The sequence below is a fragment of the Arvicanthis niloticus genome, chromosome 5 (genome assembly GCF_011762505.2).
Source record: "Arvicanthis niloticus isolate mArvNil1 chromosome 5, mArvNil1.pat.X, whole genome shotgun sequence".
In the NCBI taxonomy this organism is placed as follows: domain Eukaryota; kingdom Metazoa; phylum Chordata; class Mammalia; order Rodentia; family Muridae; genus Arvicanthis; species Arvicanthis niloticus.
In genome coordinates this window covers 28,464,625-28,487,898 of record NC_047662.1, presented here as the reverse complement: position 1 = coordinate 28,487,898, position 23,274 = coordinate 28,464,625, and the positions used below count along the sequence as shown (strand labels likewise).

General features: G+C 48.2%; 1 protein-coding gene across 3 annotated transcripts; it reads left to right on the top strand.

Moving 5' to 3' along the window:
* The first annotated feature begins 1,463 nt into the window (after positions 1-1,463).
* Positions 1,464-21,957, top strand: Csf3r (colony stimulating factor 3 receptor). Of its 3 annotated transcripts, none has more exons than XM_076934214.1 (16): positions 1,464-1,663; positions 5,471-5,554; positions 7,440-7,739; positions 9,696-9,819; positions 9,990-10,177; positions 11,884-12,053; positions 12,136-12,289; positions 12,746-12,825; positions 13,212-13,425; positions 14,721-14,909; positions 15,263-15,364; positions 16,926-17,072; positions 17,182-17,322; positions 19,923-20,013; positions 20,165-20,246; positions 20,701-21,957. In XM_076934214.1, exons 2-16 carry the CDS (start codon positions 5,491-5,493, stop codon positions 21,175-21,177), a joined length of 2,523 nt encoding a protein of 840 aa, XP_076790329.1. In that variant the 5' UTR covers positions 1,464-1,663; positions 5,471-5,490; the 3' UTR covers positions 21,178-21,957. The 3 variants fall into 3 exon arrangements, with proteins under 3 accessions (XP_076790329.1, XP_034359449.1, XP_034359450.1); XM_034503558.2 differs by lacking the exon at positions 1,464-1,663 and adding an exon at positions 2,690-2,940; XM_034503559.2 differs by lacking the exons at positions 1,464-1,663; positions 11,884-12,053; positions 12,136-12,289 and adding an exon at positions 2,690-2,940.
* The last annotated feature ends 1,317 nt before the right edge of the window (positions 21,958-23,274 follow it).

Below are 23,274 nucleotides of genomic sequence, written 5' to 3'. Positions count from 1 at the left end.
TATTTCTCTTATGTGTATATCTCACCTGCATGTATGCATGCACACCCCATACATGCTTGGTGCCCAAGGAGGCCAGAAAAGGACATCAGATCCCCTGGAACTGGAGTTACAGACAGTTGTGAGCTGCCGTGTAAGAAGTGAACCTGGGTCCTCTGAAAGAGTACCAAGTGCTCTTAACAGAGCCATCTCTTGAGCCCTGTATGTTTGTTTTTGAGTTATGGTCTCCATCTGTAATCCTGACTGAACTAGAACTCACTATGAAGCTCAGGCTGGCCCCAATCTCCTGGTTATCCTCCTGTTTCAGCCTTCCAAGTGCTAGGATTACAGGGAGGCCCAACACAATCATCTGCTGTCTGGAACAGAACAGGCAAATGTTTTCCATTGTAGATGTTCAATTATAGCAGAGGCAGGGAAAATAAATATTGGAGAAAGAGGAAAGAAGGGTTAGAAGTGACAAAGAGAGAATGAGGGACAGGGTACAGTTTTTTTTTAAGGATACTCAAAAGACTTCAATAGGAGGGTGAAGCTGAGCAAAAACCTGCAAAGGGAAAGGAGTGACCCACATTTCTTCCTCATTTGAGGGGAGAGTCCAGGCTGAAGAAGCAACAAGCACAAAGGCCCTGGGATGGTAGAGGGCCTAGCAAGCTCATCAAACAAGGAAAACAAAGAAGCTAGAAGAAGCCAATACAAGATAGTAAGAGTGGGAGAAGAGAATCTCAGAAGGCCAAGGAAGCCAAGCAGATCACTGAGCAGTCTTTCACTTGGGCTCCATCGGGGAGTCTGGGGCAGAGGGCACCAGGACAGTGATCATTCCAACATGTGATCATGACAATACTCACAGAAGAGTCACGTTGAATTTTCCTGTGAACACCCACATGCCCAGGATGCTGGGTATACTGTGAAGGAAAAGTCATGGGCTTAACATGTTTCAGGTATCAGTCTGCTGGTACCAAACCTTTATCAGGTGGTGAAGTGTATATATCTTTTTGTTTTGTTTTGTTTGTTTTGGTTTTTCGAGACAGGGTTTCTCTGTGTAGCCCGGGCTGTCCTGGAACTCACTCTGTAGACCAGGCTGGCCTCCAACTCAGAAATCCGCCTGCCTCTGCCTCCCAAGTGCTGGGATTAAAGGGGTGCGCCACCGCTGCCTGGCTGGAATTTGTAAGAATTGGAGAACTTTTAAAAGCAGACTATATTCTACATTGTGATAATGCCACGAGCCTTGGGGATCTGAGGAGTAGAAGGTTATTTTTTTTAAAGTGACCTGTTTGTGTATTGTTGACAACGGATCGATCATGATACTTAATTTTAAATGTGGACTGTGGACTTCCCACGGTTTAGCATCACCCAGGCAGCAACCCTCAGTTGAGGAATTATCTCGACTCCCTTAATTGATATGGGAAGACCCACCCCAGATATGGGCGGTGCCTTCTGGTTGCAGCCCAGATCAAAAGCAAGACATGGAAGAAGGAAGATCGTTCAGCCTTTGCTTCCCTGACCCTCCCCAGTGCTGCTAGTTGTCTACCCTGCTGCTGCCATCCCATTTGATCCCTTCACTCAAGTCGAAATCAGTGTTTCCAGGCTTTCAACATTGACGGAGGACCAGACACCCTCCGGGTCTTCAAGTACCACCTTGGGAGTGCCAAGGCACCTAAGGATTTCCCAGGTGGGTTCTCAGTAGCTGTGTTCCTACTTCCTCTGCATTGCTAAGCTAATTTGATAAATTCATGTATGTGTGCTTGCGCATGTGCACTAACTATGTTGGTTCTGTTCTAGAGCACTGGTTCTCAACAGGGGTCACCTAAGACCATTGGAAAACACAGATATATATTACGATTCATACCAGTAACAAAATTACAGCTATGAAGTAGCAAGGAAAATAATTTTACAGTTGGGGGTCACCACAACATGAGGAATTGTATTAAAGGGTCGCAGTATTAGGAAGGTTGAGAACCACTGATCTAGAGAACCCTAATATACCAATATATACTATTTTGGTGATTTTCAAACGAAGAACCATTTCCACCCCCACCCCCACCCCTTGATAGTTGAAATTATAAGGTGGGTCCTGGGGCATTTTGAAAGGGATTACAACCTGAGAAGATAAAACCAGGAGCCACTGGGATTGTACAAAGGGGTGAGGGCATGGACTGTGGACTAGGGAGGGGGCGGGTTCGAGTGAGAGTCCTAGAAAACGGCAAGCTTTCAACCAACGAGGGAAGAAAACCTTAAGTAAATGTTACCTGTTCTAGAATCTTGATTCTTCACGGACAGAGGCTTCAGCCAGACTCAGTGGGGAGGGACTCCTCCTCCACCCCACCCCACCCCTCATTAGTTTTCTGAGCCTTATTGTCCTGCTTCATTTTGAAATAAACACTTGAAGACCCCAGCCCTCCCTTGGCCCTGTCTTCTCTCGGGTGCTCTGCCCAACCTCAAAGCGTGGAGCTCAGGAAATCCGGACAGAAGGGAGGGCAGGCCTCGGGCCAGGTTGCTACAATGCCGGGCCCTCTAAGACCCCTGAGGCAGGAAGGTCGCTAGCTCACCAGTTTCCCTCAACCTCCTTCCTGAGAGGAAGGGGCTGTCTATGTCCCCCAAGGGTGAAGGCCCAGCGAAGTGCAGCAGGGAAGCCAGGAAGGTGTCGCAATCTTGGGTGCCCCCGCCTGTCACTAACGACGGGGCTAGAAAGAGAAGTTTCGGGAACTTGCCCCAAGAGGAGAGGAGACAGTCGAAGAGAGAGCAAGCGTGGGGGCTGGGCACAGCGCCCTGGCCCCTGTGTAAGTAGGGAAAGGCGGAGACCTGGAAGCCTCAGACCATTCCCCAGCCCTGCTGGGGCCACATCAGGGGGCCCCAGACAAGGGATCCTTGGGAAATGGGAGTCTCTGTGTGTATAACATCAGGGAAGTCAGACAACTGGATCTGTTTGGGAACAGCCGCTGAGCTCAGGTATGAAGACATCCCTCCCAGAGTCCCTCTCCCTCAGATTGGCTTACTCCCTGTTTCCAGCCACTTGGCCTGCTTCTTTTCAGCAATAATGACTGTCTCAGAGACTCTGGGGCTCTGTTTCCTTTCCGGGTTCTCTTTCCCTCTTAATTTTAAACAGTTGATACAAGACTTGGCCTGTCAGGCCTCTGCCTCTCTACTTCCCTCTGCATCTCTCCAGCCTGGTCTGTTGTTGTTGTTACTGAGGTATGTGGCTCTCAAGCAGATGAAGCTTGTCACCATGTAGGCAGATAAGAACCTTGAACTTTGGATACTCCTGTATCACAAATGCTAGTCTGCAGGCCTACACCACCATGCCTGATTCTTACTGTGGTACTGGGGATCACTCCTAGGCCTTTTTGCCGGCTAGACAAGAACTGTGCCAGCTAGACAAGTACTGTGCCCGCTAGACAAGTACTCTACCAACCGAGCTCTATCCCCAGCCCTGGTTGCTTTATATTTTTGAGACAGGTTTCACCAAGTAGCCCAAAACAGATTTGAATTTCTTCTATAGCACAGGCTGGCCTTGAACTTGTAATACACTTGCCTCCACTTCCAGGGTAACTGGTCTCAGACCCATGCCACTGGGCTAGGCTCTGCCTCAGTCTGTCTCTGTGTATTTCTTCCCCCAGCCCATCTATTCACCTATCGATCCTTTATCTCTGCCACACCTGAGGACCCCCTCCCTTAGTTTATTCCCAACGTCCCCTTCCTCCCTGTCTTCCCACAGGGAAGAGCAGGGAAGGAGAAGGGAGCCCAGGGGGAAGGTTGGCAACGGTGAGCAAAAGGAAAAGGCAAAGAGGATGCTGTAGCAGCCATGAGTTACAGCATCAGCTGTGTCCATGGGCAGCTGCAGAGCTACACACACACACACACACACACACACACACACACACACACACACACACGTGGTCAGAGTGGTGGAAACAGCCTGAGAGCCTTGGAGCTAGATGTAGACCTATGCAATGTAGCACAAAGACAAGGTGGCTGTCCCAGAAGGCTATCCTGGGACACTAAGTCCTGGTGGTTCCCGTTGGCTGATTTCCTGCTTTAGGGCTCATACAGATAGTCCACTGCTTCTGAGGGCTTGTTCCTGGAGCACCAATGTGCCAATGGCTTTCATCTTAACTGTCTCGCTTCATCGTTATAGCATTGCTGAGACATGAGTGGTATTGGTGGTTTTTTTGTTTTTGGTTTTGGTTTTGGTTTTGGTTTTGGTTTTGGTTTTGGTTTTTCGAGACAGGGCTTCTCTGTGTAGTCCTGGCTGTCCTGGAACTCACTCTGTAGACCAGGCTGGCCTCGAACTCAGAAATCCACCTGCCTCTGCCTCCCAAGTGCTGGGATTAAAGGCGTGCGCCACCACCTCCCGTCATGAGTGGTATTGTTAAGCTCCTTTTCCCAAATGAAGAAATTGAGTCTCAGAAAGGTGAAGTAACAAGTTCACCAGGCAGGTAAGTGTTGGGGCCAGAATCAGAACTGGGCTCCCAACCTCTTTGCAGACTTCTTCCCTAGACAATAGGCTCCAGCAGGCCCAAGCTCCTACTCTACTGGGGCCGCCCCCAGGGCTTTCATAGGGACTGTTCTGATGTCAAACATGCCAGCCCTGGGCTACCTAGAGAGGATGTCTGATGTTCTCTGTTCTGTTTTTTTGCTCTTGACATAAACCTGTGGGAAGGATACAGTGGTACTAGGTATGAACTAAGCCTACTACAACCACAAATAAGAGGAGAGGGGAACCAGCATCCTGAGCCCTGCGGGCTAAGTCTTTCCCACTGAGTGTGTGTGTGTGTGTGTGTGTGTGTGTGTGTGTGTGTGTGTGTGTGTGCAGATGATCAAACTGGTATGCTGACGCGAGGTTATTGTCAGAACTTTCCATTGAAGGAAGGCAGGGCAGGAATTTGAGACAGGAACTGATGCAGAAGCCATTGAAGAGTGCTCCTACTGACTTGTTCCTCATAGTCTGCTCAGCCTGCCTTATAACACTGGGACCACCTGTCCAGGGGTGACACTACCCACAATGAGCTGGGATCCTCCCACATCCAGCATCAATCAAGAAAATGTACCTACCACAGGTTTGCCCACAAGCTAATCTGGTGGAGGTATTTTCTCAACGAAGTTTCCTCTTCCCAAATGACTCTAGCTTGTATTCAGTTGACACAAAACTAGCCAACAAGCACAGTTACAAAACAAAGGTTAGTAAACAAAGATACGGGAGACAAGAGGGAAAAAAAGCGTGTGCCCCTCCTGGCTCCAATCCCTGTTCTTTCTGGGAGGCAGATTTGATTTTGGCGGTGTGTTGCACACACAGACATCTCCTTGATGCCCTGGTAAGGGGAAAGCCATTGATATGAACCATTTCATGTCTTCTTCTCAAAGGCAGTATAGGCCAATGTTACCTCCATGTTGCAAACACTGATACTCAGGGGTCAGGTATCCTGCCCAGACACTGGCAGATCAACAAAGCCTGTTCTTAACTATCTCTTACTGCCTCCAGGTAAGCAACAAGCTGGCGAAATGGTGGGGCTGGGAGCCTGCAGCCTGACTGGAGTTACCCTGATTGTCTTGCTACTCCCCAGAAGTAAGTCAGGGGCTGGGGAGGAGGATTAAAATGGAAGCATTGGTCCCTCAAGCTGCTTTGTGCCAGACCCTGGGAGTGTGGCAGTGAACAAAACAGCCAAGGCCTCTACATCACAGAGTTTAGAGGCAGCAGGGCAGTTATGACTCTAATTACAAAGGGATGTCAGGAAGCCAGGATACAGTCTGGTTCACCAGGATGCCCATATGCTAAGCTGGTGAGAGAGGAGCTAAAGAGCACCATGAAGAGGAGGCAGCAGGGCAAAGATCCACAGATGGGAGACAGCATGTTGTTTCTCCAGGAACAGACTCTATGTCTGCAAGCAGAAACCATAGTCAGAGCTGAAACAGTGAGTAAGGCCAGGAGCTACGTGAAGGATCTGGACCTCCATCCTAACCTTGGCTGCCTGTACTGACCTGACAGCTATTGTTCTTCACAATTGTGTTAGAACATCTGATTCTCTTAGCCAGGCGGAGGTGGAGCATGCCTTTAATCCCAGCACTTGAGAAGCAGAGGTGGATGGATCTTTGTGAGTTCTAGGCTAGCCTGGTCTACGAAGTGCATTCTAGGACAGTCAAAGAGAAAACCTGTCACACACACACACAAAAAATAATAATAATAATAAAAATAAACAAACAAATAAATAAGGAAACCAAGCCTGATGCTGACTCACCGTAGACAAGCACTGAGAGTTATTGTTAGTAGTCAGGTCCTTGATATTGCTAGCCCCCCAGCTACGGGAGGCTGGAATATAAGCGGACATGTGACAAAACCCCTCAGAACTGAGGAAGTTCCTTTAGAGAAAGGGGGTGGGTGTCTCTGGGTTGAGCAGATTAGTGGTAGTGCTGGCTAGGAGATAAGGTTATAAAGTAGGAAGCTAACCCTACTATCCTGCCCTATCTTAGGGCCTCTGGTCACATGCTAGGATCCTTGCAGCTTTGCGGAGGTACTAGGTCTACTTTACAGGGATAGCTCTAGGAACTAACTGGTAGAAACTGTTTTGTTTGGTTTCTTAATCTCCATTAACAGACGTAAGTAAGTAAGGCACATGGGGTCTCACTTACATATACCAGGATCACTATAGTATAGTATAGTGTGCAGTGTAGTCTGAGTGTCCAGGCCCACAACCACCACACCAGCCTGCCTTTGTAGACCGTCGGGGTGAGTGCCTTTGAAGTGGTACAATCACACAGGGCTCTTACAAACAGATCTGAATCTGACAAAGATTGCTGTGGCCTTGGGGGTTCTTATCACTCTGACTGTGGTTTTTACCACCCAGTCCTCCATAGTGGGGAAGTAGAGCTGGCTAGGAGGGAGAGACTGCATTCATAACTGCATTCTGGGAGGAGAAGAATGCAGAGGTTCACATAGTGGGGAGTATTCACATCAGGGGGAGTATGTTTACACAGTGGGAAGCATTTATACCACAGGGCATTCACACCAGGGGCACACTCACAGGAGAGGAGAGGAGAGGAGAGGAGAGGAGAGGAGAGGAGAGGAGAGGAGAGGAGAGGAGAGGAGAGGAGAGGATAGTGTTCATAACCAGGAGAGTGTTCACACCACAGGAAGTGTTCCTACTTTCTGGGTGTGTTCACACCTGGGGGGGACGTGTGTTTACACCATAATGAATGTTCACACCACTGCAAGTGGGGAGCTTCTTTGCTCTGCCAAGCCTGTGGATAACCGTTTATGGGCACGTGGTTGTCTCTGTCTCTCACTATAGTACATCATGCATGTCTCACACTTACTCTTCATGTTTAGCCCCCAGGGCCTGATGGGAGGGCAAAAAGACAGAGGAAGGCTATGAGGCTAGGAATCTAAAAGTCTTGACCTGGCCTATGTTGGTCTGGCAAAAGAGTCCTCCAGGGCCTACCCTCTACCAATTCAGGTCTGGAGAGCTGCGGACACATCAGGATCTCACCCCCTATTGTCCGCCTGGGGGACCCTGTCCTGGCCACCTGCACTGTCAGCCCAAATTGCAGCAAACTGGACCAACATCCAAAGATCTTCTGGAGACTGCAAGCTGAGCCAAACCAGCCTGGGGACAGACAGCATAGTCTGCCTGACGGGACTCAGGAGTCCATCATCACTCTGCCTCAACTGAACTACACCCAGGCCTTCCTCTTCTGCTTAGTGCCATGGGGCAACAACTTCCAGGTCCTAGATCAAGCTGAGCTTCGTGCAGGCAGTAAGTCCCTCCAACCATCTACCCATCTACTCCCAATGCCCCTCTGCCAAAACCAGGAAGAGCTAAGACCTCGATCATGTAGCCCTTGTGAGTACAACAGGGTGTGGCTCTTCCTATCATTCTGTAATTCTAGAAGCTGACATCTGGTGAGGGCAAGTGACCTCCTGAAGGCCACGCCCACAGGGTTCCTTGTAGAACCAACCACTTGTCTATTTGGCTGTTTAGCAAGCTCAGGTTCTTGGCCATAAGAGAGACTTACTTCCAGTTCCTCCTAAGTCTGATCCCAGTTTTCTTTCCAAATTGAGCAGGATGGAGTTTGTGCCAAGCTGAGGTATAAGGAACAAAAAAAAGAACAAAGGCATGATGCCAAATCTTTAATCCCAGCTGAGGAATGTGGCTATCTGTGCTTTTCAAGCAGGGTTTCTCTGTGTAGCAACCCTAGCTGGCCTTAAACTCAGAGATCTGTCTCCCTCTGCCTCCTGAATGTTGGGATTAAAGGTGTACAGGTGTGTACCACTACCTGCCTCCCTCCCCCTTTGCCTCCCAGGATCTTTGTGATCTTTGAGGACAATTTGATCTCCATAGAGAATTCCAGGGCAGCTAGGACTACATAGTGAGAGCCTGTCTATCCCATCCCCTCAAAAAGAAATGTGTGCCAGGGTTGAGGATGTAGCCCAGTAGTAGAACGCATACTCAACATGAGCAAGGTTCTGGGTTCTAATCCACACCAAGCAATAACAGAGCCAGGCATGGAGCCACACTTCAGTAGTCCTAGTAGTACTTGGAAGCGGAGACAGGAGGATGGTGAGTTAGAAAATAGCACGAACTGTATCGTGAGTCCTGTCTCCAGCAGAAAAGCAGAGATCTTTGAAGCTGCCACCTGCATGAACACTGCTGGGAGGAGCCTATAGACAGGAAGTCACTCAGCCCTTGTATGTGCTACTTTTCTGTTGCTAGAACACAACGCTGTGACTAAGAAAGCTTATAAATGAAAGCATTTCATTGGCCTTACAGTTCCAGATGGTTAGAGTTCACAATGGTGGGACAAAGGCTTGGTGACAGAAGCAGCTGAGAGTTTACATCTTGAAGAGCAAGCAGGAGACAGAGTTAACTGGAAATAGGACAAATCTTTCGAAACCTCAAAGCCTACCCTCAGTGACACACACCTGCTCCAACAAGGCTTCCAAAACAGTTCCACCAACTGGGAACTAAGTATTCAAACATGAGCCTTTGTGGGGGTGGTCTATTCTCAAAGAAACCACCACAGCCCTTAAAGAAGTCTAGGAGAACCAGGTGCTATCACACACCTTTAATCCCAGCACTCAGGAGGCAGAGGCAGGTGGATCTCTTAGTCCCAGGATCATTGAGATCTTTGTGGACAACTTGATCTGCATAGAGAATTCCAGGGCAGCCAAGACTACATAGCGAAGCCAGCAGTCTGGTCTGCAGAGTGAGTTCCAGGATAGCCAGGAGCGCAGAGAAACACAATCTAGAAAAACAAAAACAAAAACAAAAACAAAAAAAAAAAAAAAAAAAAAAAAAAAAAAAAAAAAAAAAGGAGGAGGAGGAAGAGAAGGAAAAGGAGGAAAAGAAAAAAAGAAAGAAACCTACCTAGGAGGGAAATTCACTAGCATTACCTCCTTTTTTACAAATAACGGAACTGAGACAGAGAGCAGTTCAGTCATTTGAAGATGAAACAGCTAATGAATGACTGACCAAACCATAATAAATCCCGGTCTGTACTGTCATTGCTTGGGGGCCACCAGGGTGCTGAGGGTCTGGATGCCTGCCCTGTACCTGACAATAACAAAGTTGTCCTCACAGGTCCACACTACAGAAGAAATAGTCCACCAAGGAAGTAAGGCCACAAATACACACACACACACACACACACACACACACACACACACACACACACACCATGAAGGCCTTTAACATTCTTCTCACCCTATCCAGATCCTCCTTCCAGCCCCTCCAACCTATCCTGCCTCATGTACCTCACCACCAACAGCCTGGTCTGCCAGTGGGAGCCAGGCCCGGAGACCCACCTGCCCACCAACTACATCCTAAAGAGCTTCAGGTATGTAGGATTTCCATGCCAGTCCCTTCCTCCGGGTCCTGGTTTGGGGCACATGTCCCTGTAGGGCTGAGGAGACATGGTGAGGCGGTGGGTGGAGAGGTGGAGAGAGAAGAGAGAGAAGAGCCTTGCCTTCTTCCTCTGCTTGGCACCAAAGCCCAGCCTGTTGGCAGGAGCCGCACCGACTGTCAGTACCAGGGGGGCACCATCCTCGACTGTGTGCCAAAGAAGAGGCAGAGCAACTGTTCCATCCCCCGCAAACACTTGCTCCTGTACCAGAATATGGTCATCTGGGTGCAAGCAGAGAATATGCTAGGGTCCAGCGAGTCCCCAAAGTTGTGCCTTGACCCCATGGATGTTGGTGAGTGAAATTGAAGTCCCCAAATCGGAAGACCCAGAGGTGCATAAGAAGGAAATACAGACTTAGGCACAGACAGATTTTGTTTGGAAGACCTGGAGAGAGGCAGAGAAGAGAGAAATGGGAACCAGAAGCTAAGGGCATGTTAGTTCTCTTATCTTATTTATTCATTAGTTTTTCTTTTCTTTTCTTTTTAAGATTTATCTGTTTCTTTTATGTAACTACACTGTTACTGTCTTCAGACACACCAGAAGAGGGCACTGGATCCCGTTACAGATGGTTGTGAGCCACCATGTGGTTGCTGGGGATTGAACTCAGGGCCTCTAGAAGAGCAGTCAGTGCTCTTAACCGCTGAGCCATTTCTCTAGCCCTATTCATTGGTTTTTCTTTCTTTCTTTTATTTTGGTTTTTTGAGACAGGGTTTCTCTGTATAGCCCTGGCTGTCTTGGAACTCGCTCTGTACACCAGGCTGGCCTCAGAAATCTGCCTGCCTCTGCCTCCCAAGTGCTGGGACTAAAGGTGTGCGCCACCACTTCCCGCTCATTGTTTTTTCTATACTTTTTTTTTTTTTTTTTTTGGTTTTTTCGAGACAGGGTTTCTCTGTGTAGCCCTGGCTGTCCTGGAACTCACTCTGTAGACCAGACTGGCCTCGAACTCAGAAATTCACCTGCCTCTGCCTCCCAAGTGCTGGGATTAAAGGCGTGCACCACCACCGCCCGGCTGCTCATTGGTTTTTCAAGACAAGGTTTCTGGAACTTGCTGTGTAGGCCTGGCTGACCTCAAAATGTGTCACCACCACCCACCTCATCTTATTTATTTACTTATTTACAGGGGCAGCGCACACACAGATAGCATACATGTGGAGGCCAGAGGAGCTTTCTGGAGCCATTCTCTCTCCTACCTTGAAGGCAGGGTCTCTCTTGTCTCTGATGCTTGCTGCCCTTGTACTCCAGGCAATATGACCTGGAAGCCTCAGAGTGATTTTCCTGTCTCCATCTCCCAGTTTGCCACAATACTGATGGTATTACAAACAGACACCATTACATTGGGCTGGGTTTTTTTTTAATGTACAGTAGTGTTTTGCCTGCATGCATGTCTGAATAAGGGTGTCTGATCCCCTGCAACCGGAGTTACGAGCTGCCATGTGGGTGCAGGGAATTGAACCTGGGTCCTCTAGAAGAGCACCCGGTACTGTTAACCACTGAGCCATATCTCCAACCCTGCATTGGGCTTCTTGATATGAGTTTTGGGACTATGTTGTCAGGCTTGCATAGCTAGCTACTTCTTTTACCCAATGATCCATCACCCCAGGCTTCAGCTTGTTTCTTGAAGTACCCCTAACTCATGCTAAACTGTGGAGGTCCTAGAGATTGATGGGGCAGTTGAACAAGCTTCAAAAGTCCCACCCTCAGGGTATTACAACGATTTTTGTGGCCAAATCAATAAAATGCAGTGTCCAATGATTTTCAGACATTGTCAGCTAACTAGATCCTTGGAGAAGCTCAGGGAACAGGTCCCTGGATATCTGGAAAGAAAACAATGTAAACAGATGTAACATCCTAGTAAGAAATACACCCTGAAACTCAAGTACAGCTAGAGATCATGGCAACAGAGAAAAAGAGAGTGAAAGAGACCCAGGAAGGAAAGGGCAGCTAAGCCAGAGCCCTCTCTATTAGGCAGGGAAAGTTTGACAACCCCACCTCCTACAGTGAAATTGGAGCCTCCCCTGCTGCGGGCCCTGGACATTGGCCCTGATATAGTCTCTCGCCAGCCTGGCTGCCTGTGGCTGAGCTGGAAGCCATGGAAACCCAGTGAGTTCATGAAGCAGGAGTGTGAACTCCGCTACCAGCCACAGCTTGAAGGAGCCAACTGGACACTGGTGAGGCAGAAAACAACCTGGAGATGGAGGTGGGAGATGGAGAGAGGGCAAGTTGGATTTAGTGTCACCTCCCACACACTAGGTGTCCCACCTGCCTTCCAACAAGGACGGATTCGAGCTCTGCGGGCTCTGTCAGGCTCCAGTCTACACCTTACAGATACGATGCATCCGCTCATCTCTGCCTGGACTCTGGAGCAGCTGGAGCCCTGGCCTACAGCTGAGGCCCACCATTAAGGGTGAGAAGCCAAAACAAAAGGGTTGGAGAGATGGCTCAGTGGTTAAGAGCACTGACTACTCTTTCAGAGGTCCTGGGTTCAAGTCCCAGCAACCACATGGTGGCTCACAACCATCTGTAATGGGATCTGATGCCTTCTTCTGGTGTGTCTGATGACAGTGACAGTGTATTCATACAAATAAAAAAAAAAACCAACTAAAAGAAGCAAATGGTCATACTGTTTTAAAAGATTATTTTGTGTATATGACACATTAGAAGAGGGCGTCAGATCACAGTATAGATGGTTGTGAGCCATCATGTGGTTGTTGAGAATTGAACTCAGGACCTCTGGAGGAGCAGTCAGTGCTCTTAACCACTGATCTATCTCTCTAGCCCCAAATAGTCATACTTAAAAAGCCAAAAAAACAAACCCTCTCATCTTGCCTATCCATCTATATCCTCCCTCATCCATCTATAGCTCCTACCATCAGACTGGACACATGGTGGCAGAAGAAGCAACTGGATCCTGAGACAGTGAACATGCAGCTATTCTGGAAGGTGACTCTCTAAAACTCCCTCCAACCCTCCTAACAGATCCCCAAAGTAGGGCTCAAAAACTGCAGTGTGCCTGGGAGGCAGTTTGCAAGCACTTTACACATACCTCAGAAGCTGGGTAATGGCCTTGGGGGAGAGACTGCAATGCATGGTTCTGGGGTCACCTGTGCCCCAAACAGTCCGCTCAGAAGAGTTAAGCAAGTGTCACATGTGCTGACTGGCTTCTTCCTTCTTTCTCTCCTAGTTCTTGCCACAGGGAAAGAGAGGGAGAGGAAGGAAGGACTTAGGGCCCAGTTCTTATGGCTGGCCCATGGCCCTCAGGTACTGACCAATTCACAGTGAACTAGACAGCTCCCTCACCATGTTCTTCCTTTCCTCACCCACCACAGCCAACACCCTTGCAGGAAGATGGTGGACAGATCCAGGGCTACCTGCTATCCTGGAGTTCCTCAGATCGGCAAGGGCAGGAGGTACACCTCTGCAACACCACAGAGAGCAGCTGTATCTTCCACCTGCCCTCAGAGGCCAAGAACGTGACCCTTGTGGCCTACAACTCAGCAGGGACTTCTTTACCTATTCCAGTAGTTTTCCTGGAGAACGAAGGTAAAGGGGGGCTGACAGCTGAGCAGCAGAGAGCAGCATGGGAATTTGAAGGTTGGACTGCCTATGCACCTACCTGTCTAGTCTAACCACTTGCTAACAGAGTGACCTGGACAAGTGACTTCCCTTCCTGGCCCCTGTTGTCTCCAGAATCTGCAAGTGTATTGCCTCTGGGGGCAGTAAGCTTTGAGCCAACTTTTAAATTATTATTATTGTTAGAACTAGGTTAGTGTAGGAGAATATACATTCCTGCATATACATGTTGTATATATTTTGGGTGGATGGATGGATGGATGGATGGATGGATGGATGGGTGATGGGTGGATGGGTGGATGGATGGGTAAGTGGGTAGATAGAGAGACAGATAAACTATGATTGTGGCTTACAAGTTGTGTGTGTGTGTGTGTGTGTATGAATAGTATGAATATAGCAGCTAGCAGACAACCTCAAATGTCATTCTTTGGGTGCTGTGTACTTTTTTTGGAGACAGGATCTCCCACCGGTCTGATTAGAGTCTCTATCAGGGATCTACCTGCCTCTTCCTTCCCTGTGCTGGGGTTATAAATGCCACACATGCCACATGCCTGTTTCATTCGCTGTTTATTTCACATGGAAACTGGGGACTGGATTCAGTGCTTGCTTCATAAACATTTTACCAATTAAATTATCTCCCCAGCCCTGAGTTAATGTGCTTTTTTAAAAAATTTGTTCATGTATTTTATGTATATGAGCACTCTTCTTGTACATCAGAAGGGGGCATCAGATCCCATTACAGATGGTTGTGAGCCACCATGTGGTTGCATGGGACTCGAACTCAGGACCTCTGGAGAAGCTGTGTGATCTTTAGTAAGCCTCTCAGCCTCTCTGTATTCCCCATTTTTACTCAATAAAATGGAGACAACCTTAGAACCTCCCTGGTGTGACTGTCGAAGAACTCACTGAATCACATATACTAAGCTAAATGGTGCTGGGCTCTGTGCTAGCTTGTTCTGTGCACCCTCCCTCAACACACAACAAGCCTCTACAAAGCGGGGATTTCCTTGTTGTCACTTCCCCTTGACAGATTAGGAGCTTCATGATCAGGTGTTAACATACCCCGGATCATAGGTGCTCAGGTGTTAACATACCCTGAATCACAGGTGCTCAGGTATAACACACCCCGAATCACAGGCGCTCAGGTATTAACAAACCCCAGATCACAGGTCTGTGGATAGCAGAGGCAGGATTTGGATCTAAGTGTCTAGTGCTGACGCCTGTGTACTTTCTGTCTTCGATTCTATTTCCTGTTTTCTCCCCAGGTCCAGCTGTGACCAGACTCCACGCCATGGCCCAAGACCTTGATAGCATCTGGGTAGACTGGGAAGCCCCCAGCCTTCTGCCTCAGGGCTATCTCATTGAGTGGGGCCTGAATTCCCACAGTTACAATTACAGCCAGAAAGCCTGGAGGATAGAACCGGATGGGAACACCACTGGAATCCTGCTAGAGGGTGAGGCAGGCCTGGGGCGGAGGGGTGGGTTGAGGGATAAGAACAAGGAACAGAGGGAAGGGTGCTTGTCTAGAGGTAGCAAGGGACAGCTGGAACCTCCCTATAGAGGCAGCCTCCCCAGCTTTTTCTGAACCCTTACATGGGGAAAGCTCTTCCTCCCCTGTAGCCTATACTCCACTCTTGTTCTGGTTCTCTGTTCCACATTCCCTGTGTGACCTTCATCAAATGAGTTAAAAGAGATCTCTGAGGTTAGCCCCGTAGTCAAAATCAGACCATGTAGAAATGAGAGTCTGAGGCTGGGTAGCAGAGAGGTTAGCCCCCACCCTTAGTGCTGTCCCATTTTCTCTCTGCAGACAACATACATCCCTTTCAGCTCTACAGAATCACAGTGGCTCCCCTGTACCCAGGCATCGTGGGACCCCCTGTAAATGTCTACACCTACTCTGGAGAGAAAGGTTTGTCCACCCGGAATCCTCTCCTCTCTCCCTATCTAGGCTCTAGTGACTGGGAGTATGAGGACAAAGGGGACCCTTTTACTTCTGGCCTCTGAGGTGGGTGCTTTCCATCATGGCTTACACTGGGCTCCCCAAAACGGGGCAGAAGATGGGGTGGTAGAAAGGGGCCATGAACATGAGAGAATCGGGGGCAGAGCAAGTTTCACAGAATCAGTCCATGGCCCCGACAGAAACCCAAAGTCACTTCTGAAAGAACTGAACCAAGTACCTGTCATGGTTCAGAGGGAGACTGGCTGAAACTAGACACCAAGTTGGGTAAAACCAGATGTGGCAGAAATCAGACAGCAAAGATTCGTAAGCAGATAGAACCGGATTCAAACCCAAGCTCTGCCTCTGGGAAACACAAACTGAATTCACATAAAATCCTGGTGGGGGTGGGGAGCTCTGGACAAAATGGGATCTACCTCTGACCCTAGCAACTCTGATGATGTACCATTGTGATTTTGGGGACAGCCTGAGCCATGTGAAATGCCCCCTATCTCAAACAAACAGTGTCCTCTTAGAAGGGATCTATCTATCTATCTATCTATCTGCCTATGTATCTATCTACCTACTACCTTGATCGATACCTATCTCTTTCTCCCCCCGCCCCCACATTTGCTTTTGGTTTGGAGTTTTGTGTTTGATTTTTGTTGGTTTTGCTTTAATTCAGTTATTACTATGTGTGCATGATGGGTATGAAATGGACACACACATGCTGGAATGCCTGTGGAGGCCCGAGGACAGCTCTGTACATCCTTAGTCCTCTCAGTCCATCTTTGTGTGGTGTTCGAGTTTTCATTATCAGTTTGACAGAAGCTAGAGTCACCTGGGCCTAGGGAACCTCAGTTGAGCAATTGCCCACATCATATCGGCCTGTGATTACTTCTATGAGAAATCGTCGTAATTGATTGATGGCTGATGTGGGAGGGCCCAGCCCACTATGGGAAGCACCATCCCTACTTAGGTGGTGTATATGGGCCTGCATAAGAAAGCTAGATGAGCAAGTCAGTAAGTAGCATTCCTCCACGGTTTCTGCTTCAGTTTCTCCTTGAATGTACTTTCTGACTTCCTCAACAAGGAATTAAGACTGGAAGTATAAGTTTGAAATAAACTCCACACCCAAGTCACTTTTCGTCCTGGTATATATCACAGCAACAGAAAGGTAGACAGCTTGTAGGCTCCAGGGATGGAACTCAGGTCTCTAGCTTTGCAGGGCAAGAAGCAAGAACTTTACCAGCTGAGACATTTTGTTGGCTCCTTTCATAGGTGTTTTAGAATAGGGTCTTATACCATAGCCCAGGCTGGCCTCAAGTACACAGCAATCCTCCTGCCTCAGTCTCCATAGTGCTAGGAGTAAGGACATGCACAAGCACACACAGGTCCTTGAGCCCTCTCCTCTCAGTCATCTATAGTATGTCCCAGGTCCTGAGTCCAGAAGGCCACCTAAGCCCAGTCAGGTTCACTTGCCCTGATCTTATCAGCCCCTTTCCTTCTCTCTCTCTTTCCTCTCTCTCCACAGCCCTTCCTCATGCTCCAGAGCTACATCTAAAGCATGTTGGCAGGACCTGGGCAGAGCTGGAGTGGGTACCTGAGACTCCTTGGCTGGGGATGATACCCCTCACCAACTACACCATCTTCTGGGCCGATGCTGGGGACCACTCCTTCTGTGAGTCGATCCTTAGCTCCCCACAAGCCCAGGAGGCCTGTAAGGGGTGTTCCTCAGCATATACAGAGGTATGTCAGCACCCCAAACTGATCATATGCTCCACCCACAGCCGTCACCCTGAACATCTCCTTCCATGGCTTTGTCCTGTACCACCTGAAGCCTGCCAGTTTGTATCATGTCTACCTCATGGCCACCAGCCGAGCAGGGTCCACCAACAGTACAGGCCTTACCCTGGTGACCATGGCCCTAGGTAAGGGGTTGGAGGGGCACTGACAGTATTGGCTGTTGGGAGGGTGCCCCACTTTGTCTTTTAAGAAATCCTGATTTTGCCAGGTGTGGTGACACACATTTTTAATCTCAGCACTAAGGACAGAGAGGCAGGTGGAGGTCTGTGAGTATACAGTGGTTCTGATCTATGTAGTTTCAGGCCAACCAGGGCTACAAAGTGAGATCCTCTCTCAAGTAAATAAAAAGAAATCCTGATTTTTTTTAAAGAGAGGAGAGGAGATTATGTATGTGTATTTTTTTTTTAATTAAAAAAGTTTAAAATGTTGCAGGGCAGCAGTGATGTACTCCTTTGATCCCAGCACTTGGGAGGAAGAGGCAGGCAGTTCTCTGAATTCTAGGCCAGCCTGGTCTACAGAGTGAGTTCCAGGACATCCAGGACTACACAGAAAAACTGTGTAGTCTCAAAGAAAACAAACAAACAAAAAAAAGAGTCTTAATTTTGAGAGCAATAGGAACCTGCATTTGGACCTGCTAATCTGAGGAAAGACCAGGGCCCATCCGAGAATCTCCTTCTGTGAGAGACCCAGCCCTCCCCACCATTCCTGACTTACATACACTGCTGCCCTAGACTCTTTAACTTCTCCACTTTTAACCTCTTTTCTTTTCTGTTTCCTTTGGTTTTCGGAGACAGGGTTTCCTCTGTGTAACAAGCCCTGGCTGTCCTGGACTCACTTTGTAGACCAGGCTGCCCTTGAAGTCACAGAGATCCACCTGCTTCTGCCTCTTGGGTTCTGGAAATAGAGGCGTGTGACACCAAGCCTGGGTTAGCCCCTTTTCACACAAGAAATTTTTACATAATTCTGGGCATGTACACATGTAAAACATATCCAGATCAAACACTTAACTGATAACAAACCATACATTTGTTTTGAAATGATTCTTTGGTAGGCATATACATTTTCTTTATTAGAGACTAAGCAAACCTGCATACTAATCACATGGTTGTGCTTGCTTCTTTTTACACAGATAATTAAATGTTGGCTGGATGTTGGACACTACAGGGCAAAGAACATCTTAGCCCTCTTCAGCACTTTTCAGAGTTAATCAATATTTTGATCTTTGTAGTCATCAATGCTGAGGACACTTTGCATAACTATATCACATTGAATGGCAAATGTGTGCTTAGGGCCATTTCAGAAATTGGAAATTCTGACCTAATCTCAAACCAGAATTCATCCAACAAGTTTATTTTCTTTTTTTGTGAAATTCAAGTCAGCAACTCAAAAAGCAATTTTTAAAAAATATTTATTTATTTATTCTATGTATGTGAGTACACTGTCCTTCTCTTCAGACACACCAGAAGAGGGCATCAGATCCCATTTTGGGCTGGAGAGATGGCTCAGCAGTTAAGAGCACTGACTGTTCTTCCAGAGGTCCTGAGTTCAATTCCCAGCAACCACATGGTGGCTCACAACCATCTGTAATGGGATCCAATGCCCTCTTCTGGTGTGTCTGAAGAGAGCGATAGTGTACTCACATATATAGAATAAATAAATAAGTCTTTTTTTTTAAAAATCAATCATTTTAACATGATTCAATCCAAGGATACACTAATTCAATATCCACATGCTGACGATTGATGGCAGGAAAATGTTAAAAGTCTTTGGTTTAGCGGGACATGGTGGCACATGCCTTTAATCCCAGCCGTCAGGAGGCAGAGGCAGGTGGATCTAGCCAGCCTGGTCTACACAGGACAGCCAGGGCTACACAGAGAAACCCTGACTCGAAAAACAAAACCAAACAAAACATCAGTCTTTGCTTTGCTTTCCATAATTAAAGCATATGTTCCTGCAATGGCCAGACCCTCTGAATGTACAGCAAACACACTGAGATTCTGGGCTTCGTAGGGTATAGTCGTCTTGAATCTGAGCCAAGGTGTTTCTGGCAGTATTTGGTGATGTTGTATGCACGGTGCAAAGCCCATGTGTGCGAACCAAGTGCACACAAATTAGAACCAAGGCTGCAGTGAATTTGTGTGATAAAACATAGTTGAAGTATGTAAGATTCGTTATGTGTATGTGTTGGGTTTTTTTTTTTAATTATCTAATATTTTAATTTCATGTGTTTTGCCTGTATGTATGTCTGTGTGAGGGTGTTAGATCCTCTGGAAGCAGAGTCACAGACAGGTGTGAATTGCCATGTGGTTGCTGGGAATTGAACCCAGGTCCTCTGGAAGATCAGCCAGTACTCTTAAACACTGAGCCATCTCTCCAACCTCCAAACCTTCCACCCTCGCCGCCCCCCCCCCCCCCATGCTTTTCAAGACGGGGTATCTCTGTGTAACAGTTCTAGCTGCCCTGGAACTCACTCTGTAGACCAGGCTGGCCTCAGACTCACAGAAATCCACCCGCCTCTGCCTCCCAAGTGCTGGGACTAAAGGCGTGTGCCACCACTGCTGGGCTGTGTTTGTTTTTTTAAATTACCTTTTAGATGTTGTTTCTTAGAAACCTTTCACTCCTGCCAACATTTGACTGTTCCCACATTCGGCTCCACCATGGGTTCATGACCCACAGTGGAAAAGCCACACACTAAACTCTTCTCGATTTCTCTCTCTCATCCCAGAGTCATCTGACATAAACATTTTCCTGGGCATACTTTGCTTCGTACTTTTGTTCATTACCTGTGCAGCTGCCTGGTTCTGCTGCAAGCACAGGTGAGTGACTTCCTCTTACCCATGGGTGCGGAAGTCCCTTCCTGCCTTCCCAGACTTCCGAGGCCCCAATCTGGGAGGTCTGCCCAGCACCTCTTCCCCTCTCAGCTGCCAGATGGCAAGCTGACTTAAATTCACTTGTCTCCTTCTGCAGCAGGAAGACTTTTTTCTGGCCAAATGTGCCAGACCCAGCCCACAGCAGCCTGAGCTCCTGGGTACCCACCATCATGACAGAGGTAATCATGAATCAGAGAGGAGATAAACTGTGACTGGCGAACAAGGCAGTCATTAAAGGGATGGCCTTCTGCCTTTCAAGGAACACACACCTGAGCCTCAATCCCAACCAGACTCACTCTCTCTCTCTCTCTCTCTCTCTCTCTCTCTCTCTCTCCCTCCCTCCCTCTTCCTTCCCCCCCCCCCCCCCCCGCTTCGGAGAGATGTAGGCCTGAGTTTGACTTTCAAAGATTGGTCACCTCACTATGCAATGGATGCATGGGTGGCAGAGGGGTGGGGTGGGGGTCATGTGTCAGGTACATGTCAGGAATGGACAGCTGCCAGGCAAGTATAACCCTTTGTGCTCTGCCACATAGCAACAAGGGAGCTCCCATAACTGCCTCATCTCAGGAAGGAACGATGTGTGGAGCAGACACTGGAGATAAGCCATGCCACATTTTGTATCCCTGTGTTCAGGAAACATTCCAGTTGCCCAGCTTCTGGGACTCCAGCGTGCCATCCATCACCAAAATCACCGAACTAGAGGAAGACAAGAAACCGACCCATTGGGATTCCAGTGAAAGCTCTGGGACCGATAGCCTTCCAGCCCTGGTTCAGGCCTACGTGCTCCAAGGGGACCCAAGAGAAATTTCCAACCAGTTCCAGCCTCCTTCTGGCACTAGTGACCAGGTCCTCTATGGTCAGGTGCTTGGGAGCCCCACCAGCCCAGGAGTAGTACGGTACCTTCGTTGTGACTCCACTCAGCCCCTCTTGGGGGGCCCCACACCCAGCCCTAAATCTTATGAAAACATCTGGTTCCATTCAAGACCTCCAGAAACCTTTGTGCCTCAACCTCCAAGCCAGGAAGATGACTGTGTCTTTGGGCCTCCATATGATTTCCCCCTCTTTCAGGGGCTTCAGGTCCATGGAATTGAAGAACAAGGGGGTTTCTAGGACTTTGGGGGTCTTTGCATCTTGAAGGCCCTGGCCTATTCAGAGAAGAGCCCTCCACTGAAATCTGCTGGCCCTGAGAGAAACAGAAAGGTCCAATGTGTCTCCATCTCGAGCCCCTCACAGCTCTCCTTCACTCTAACCTCCACAGGCTACACCCCCAGGTCACTCTCACACTCTAAGGTCCAGATAGATACCACTTACAGCCCATCAGTCACCTTTTTGTCTTTCATATAATTTCAGTCTGTTAAACTGATTGTAGGTTTTGATTTGGGGGTGGCATTTTCAGAAATTCTGGCTTGGACATGATGGTACATGCCTAGCATCCCAACATCTGGGAGAAAGATGCAGGAAGATTGCAAGTTACAGGCCAGCCTGGACAACATGAGGAGATCCTGTGTCAAAAATTAAGCAAAAGCTAAATAAATAATAAGATTTTTTAATTACATTTATATGTTTTGTTGGGAGTGGGGACTCATAGGCAGAGGTCAGAAGACACCTTGTGGGAACTAACTCTGGCCTCCAGCATGTGGATCTTGGGGACTGAACTCAAGGCTTAGTGGCAAGCACCTTTCCCATGGATGTGTCAAACTAGTCCCAGAAAGGAATCTCTTGAGCATAGCTAAGTATTTTTATGTTTGTTTTGTTTGTTTGTTTGTTTTTCAAGACAGGGTTTCTCTATGTAACAGCCCTACCTGTCCTGGAACTCACCAGACTGGCCTCCAACTCAGAGATCCACCTGCCTCTGCTTTTGAATGCTGGGAATAAAGGCATGCACCATCACCACTGGGCAGTGGCTTTTATTTTCAGGGCCCAGCAGTCAAGAAGATATTTCTCAGAATCATTCATCTCTTCCTCCCTTCCTTCTTTTTTTATTTTTTATTTTTATTTTTTTGGTTTTTTGAGACAGGGTTTCTCTGAGTAGCCCTGGCTGTTGGCTGTCCTGGAACTCACTCTGTAGACCAGGCTGGCCTCGAACTCAGAAATCCGCCTGCCTCTGCCTCCCAAATGCTGGATTAAAGGCGTGCGCCACCACTGCCCGGCCCTTCCTTTCTTTCTCCTTCCTTCCTTCCTTCCTTCCTTCCTTCCTTCCTCCCTCCCTCCCTCCCTCCCTCCCTCCCTCCCTTCCTTCCTTCCTTCCTTCCACATGGCTGCTGGGATCTGGTCTTGGATGTTCATGCTTACACAGCAGGCACTTTACCAACTAAACCATCTCCCCTGCCCCAAACTACATCTCCAGTTGCCCAACGTCATTTTAACTTCATGTAGCCACATTTGTCAGAATTATTCCCTGTGTTATTGGAGACCTTTTCACAAAAGCCTTGTCTATCTCTGGGTCTACTTTCCTCTGGCCCTGGTCTCAGGCTTGGGACCGTGTGTTCTTTCCTTGGCCTTTTCCCTTACCCCCTACTTGTCCTTTATATTTGCCCTTGCATCCCTCGCCTCGCTTTCATCACAGCTGAGTACTGAATACTGACTATTATTTAAACGTGTTTTGTATACAGCTGCCTTGGTCTATAGGCTGAACAATGTAAAAGACACTACTACTGTTAGTATTCTGTCTAAACTCCACCTCCACAGTTACCTGGCAACAGCCAAGTAGGCCTGGTCCACTATAAAAGGGGCTGCTTGCCCCCTCCTCACTCTCTTACTCTTAATCTCTTATCCTCTTGCCTCTAGCCTCTCTGTCCCCTCCCCCCTTCTCTTCCTCTCTCTCCACGTGGTCATGACCGTCCTCTACTTCTCCCTCTTTTCTCTTCTTCCATCTTCTTCCCCCCACCTTTGCCCTTTCTCCTGAATAAACACCCCCCCCCCAACCATGTGGTCTGGAGTGGTCTGTTTGCTGCGGTCGGACGTCTGAGCTAACAACTAACAACTACCATTCTCATTTGATGTAACGGTTCAGTACCCTTCCAAATTTTCCATCCTTAGTCACTAGGATACAGAGCCAACAAAAGAAGGCTGGAACCTGGGGGTTCTTACAGGGCCCTGGACCCTGGAGGAGGGCCAAGAAAGAATATTAGCCTCTGGAAAGGGTGTGGCCAGGCCCACAGAAGCCCTAAAATAACTAGGACCTAAGGCAGTAGTTCTCAACCTTCC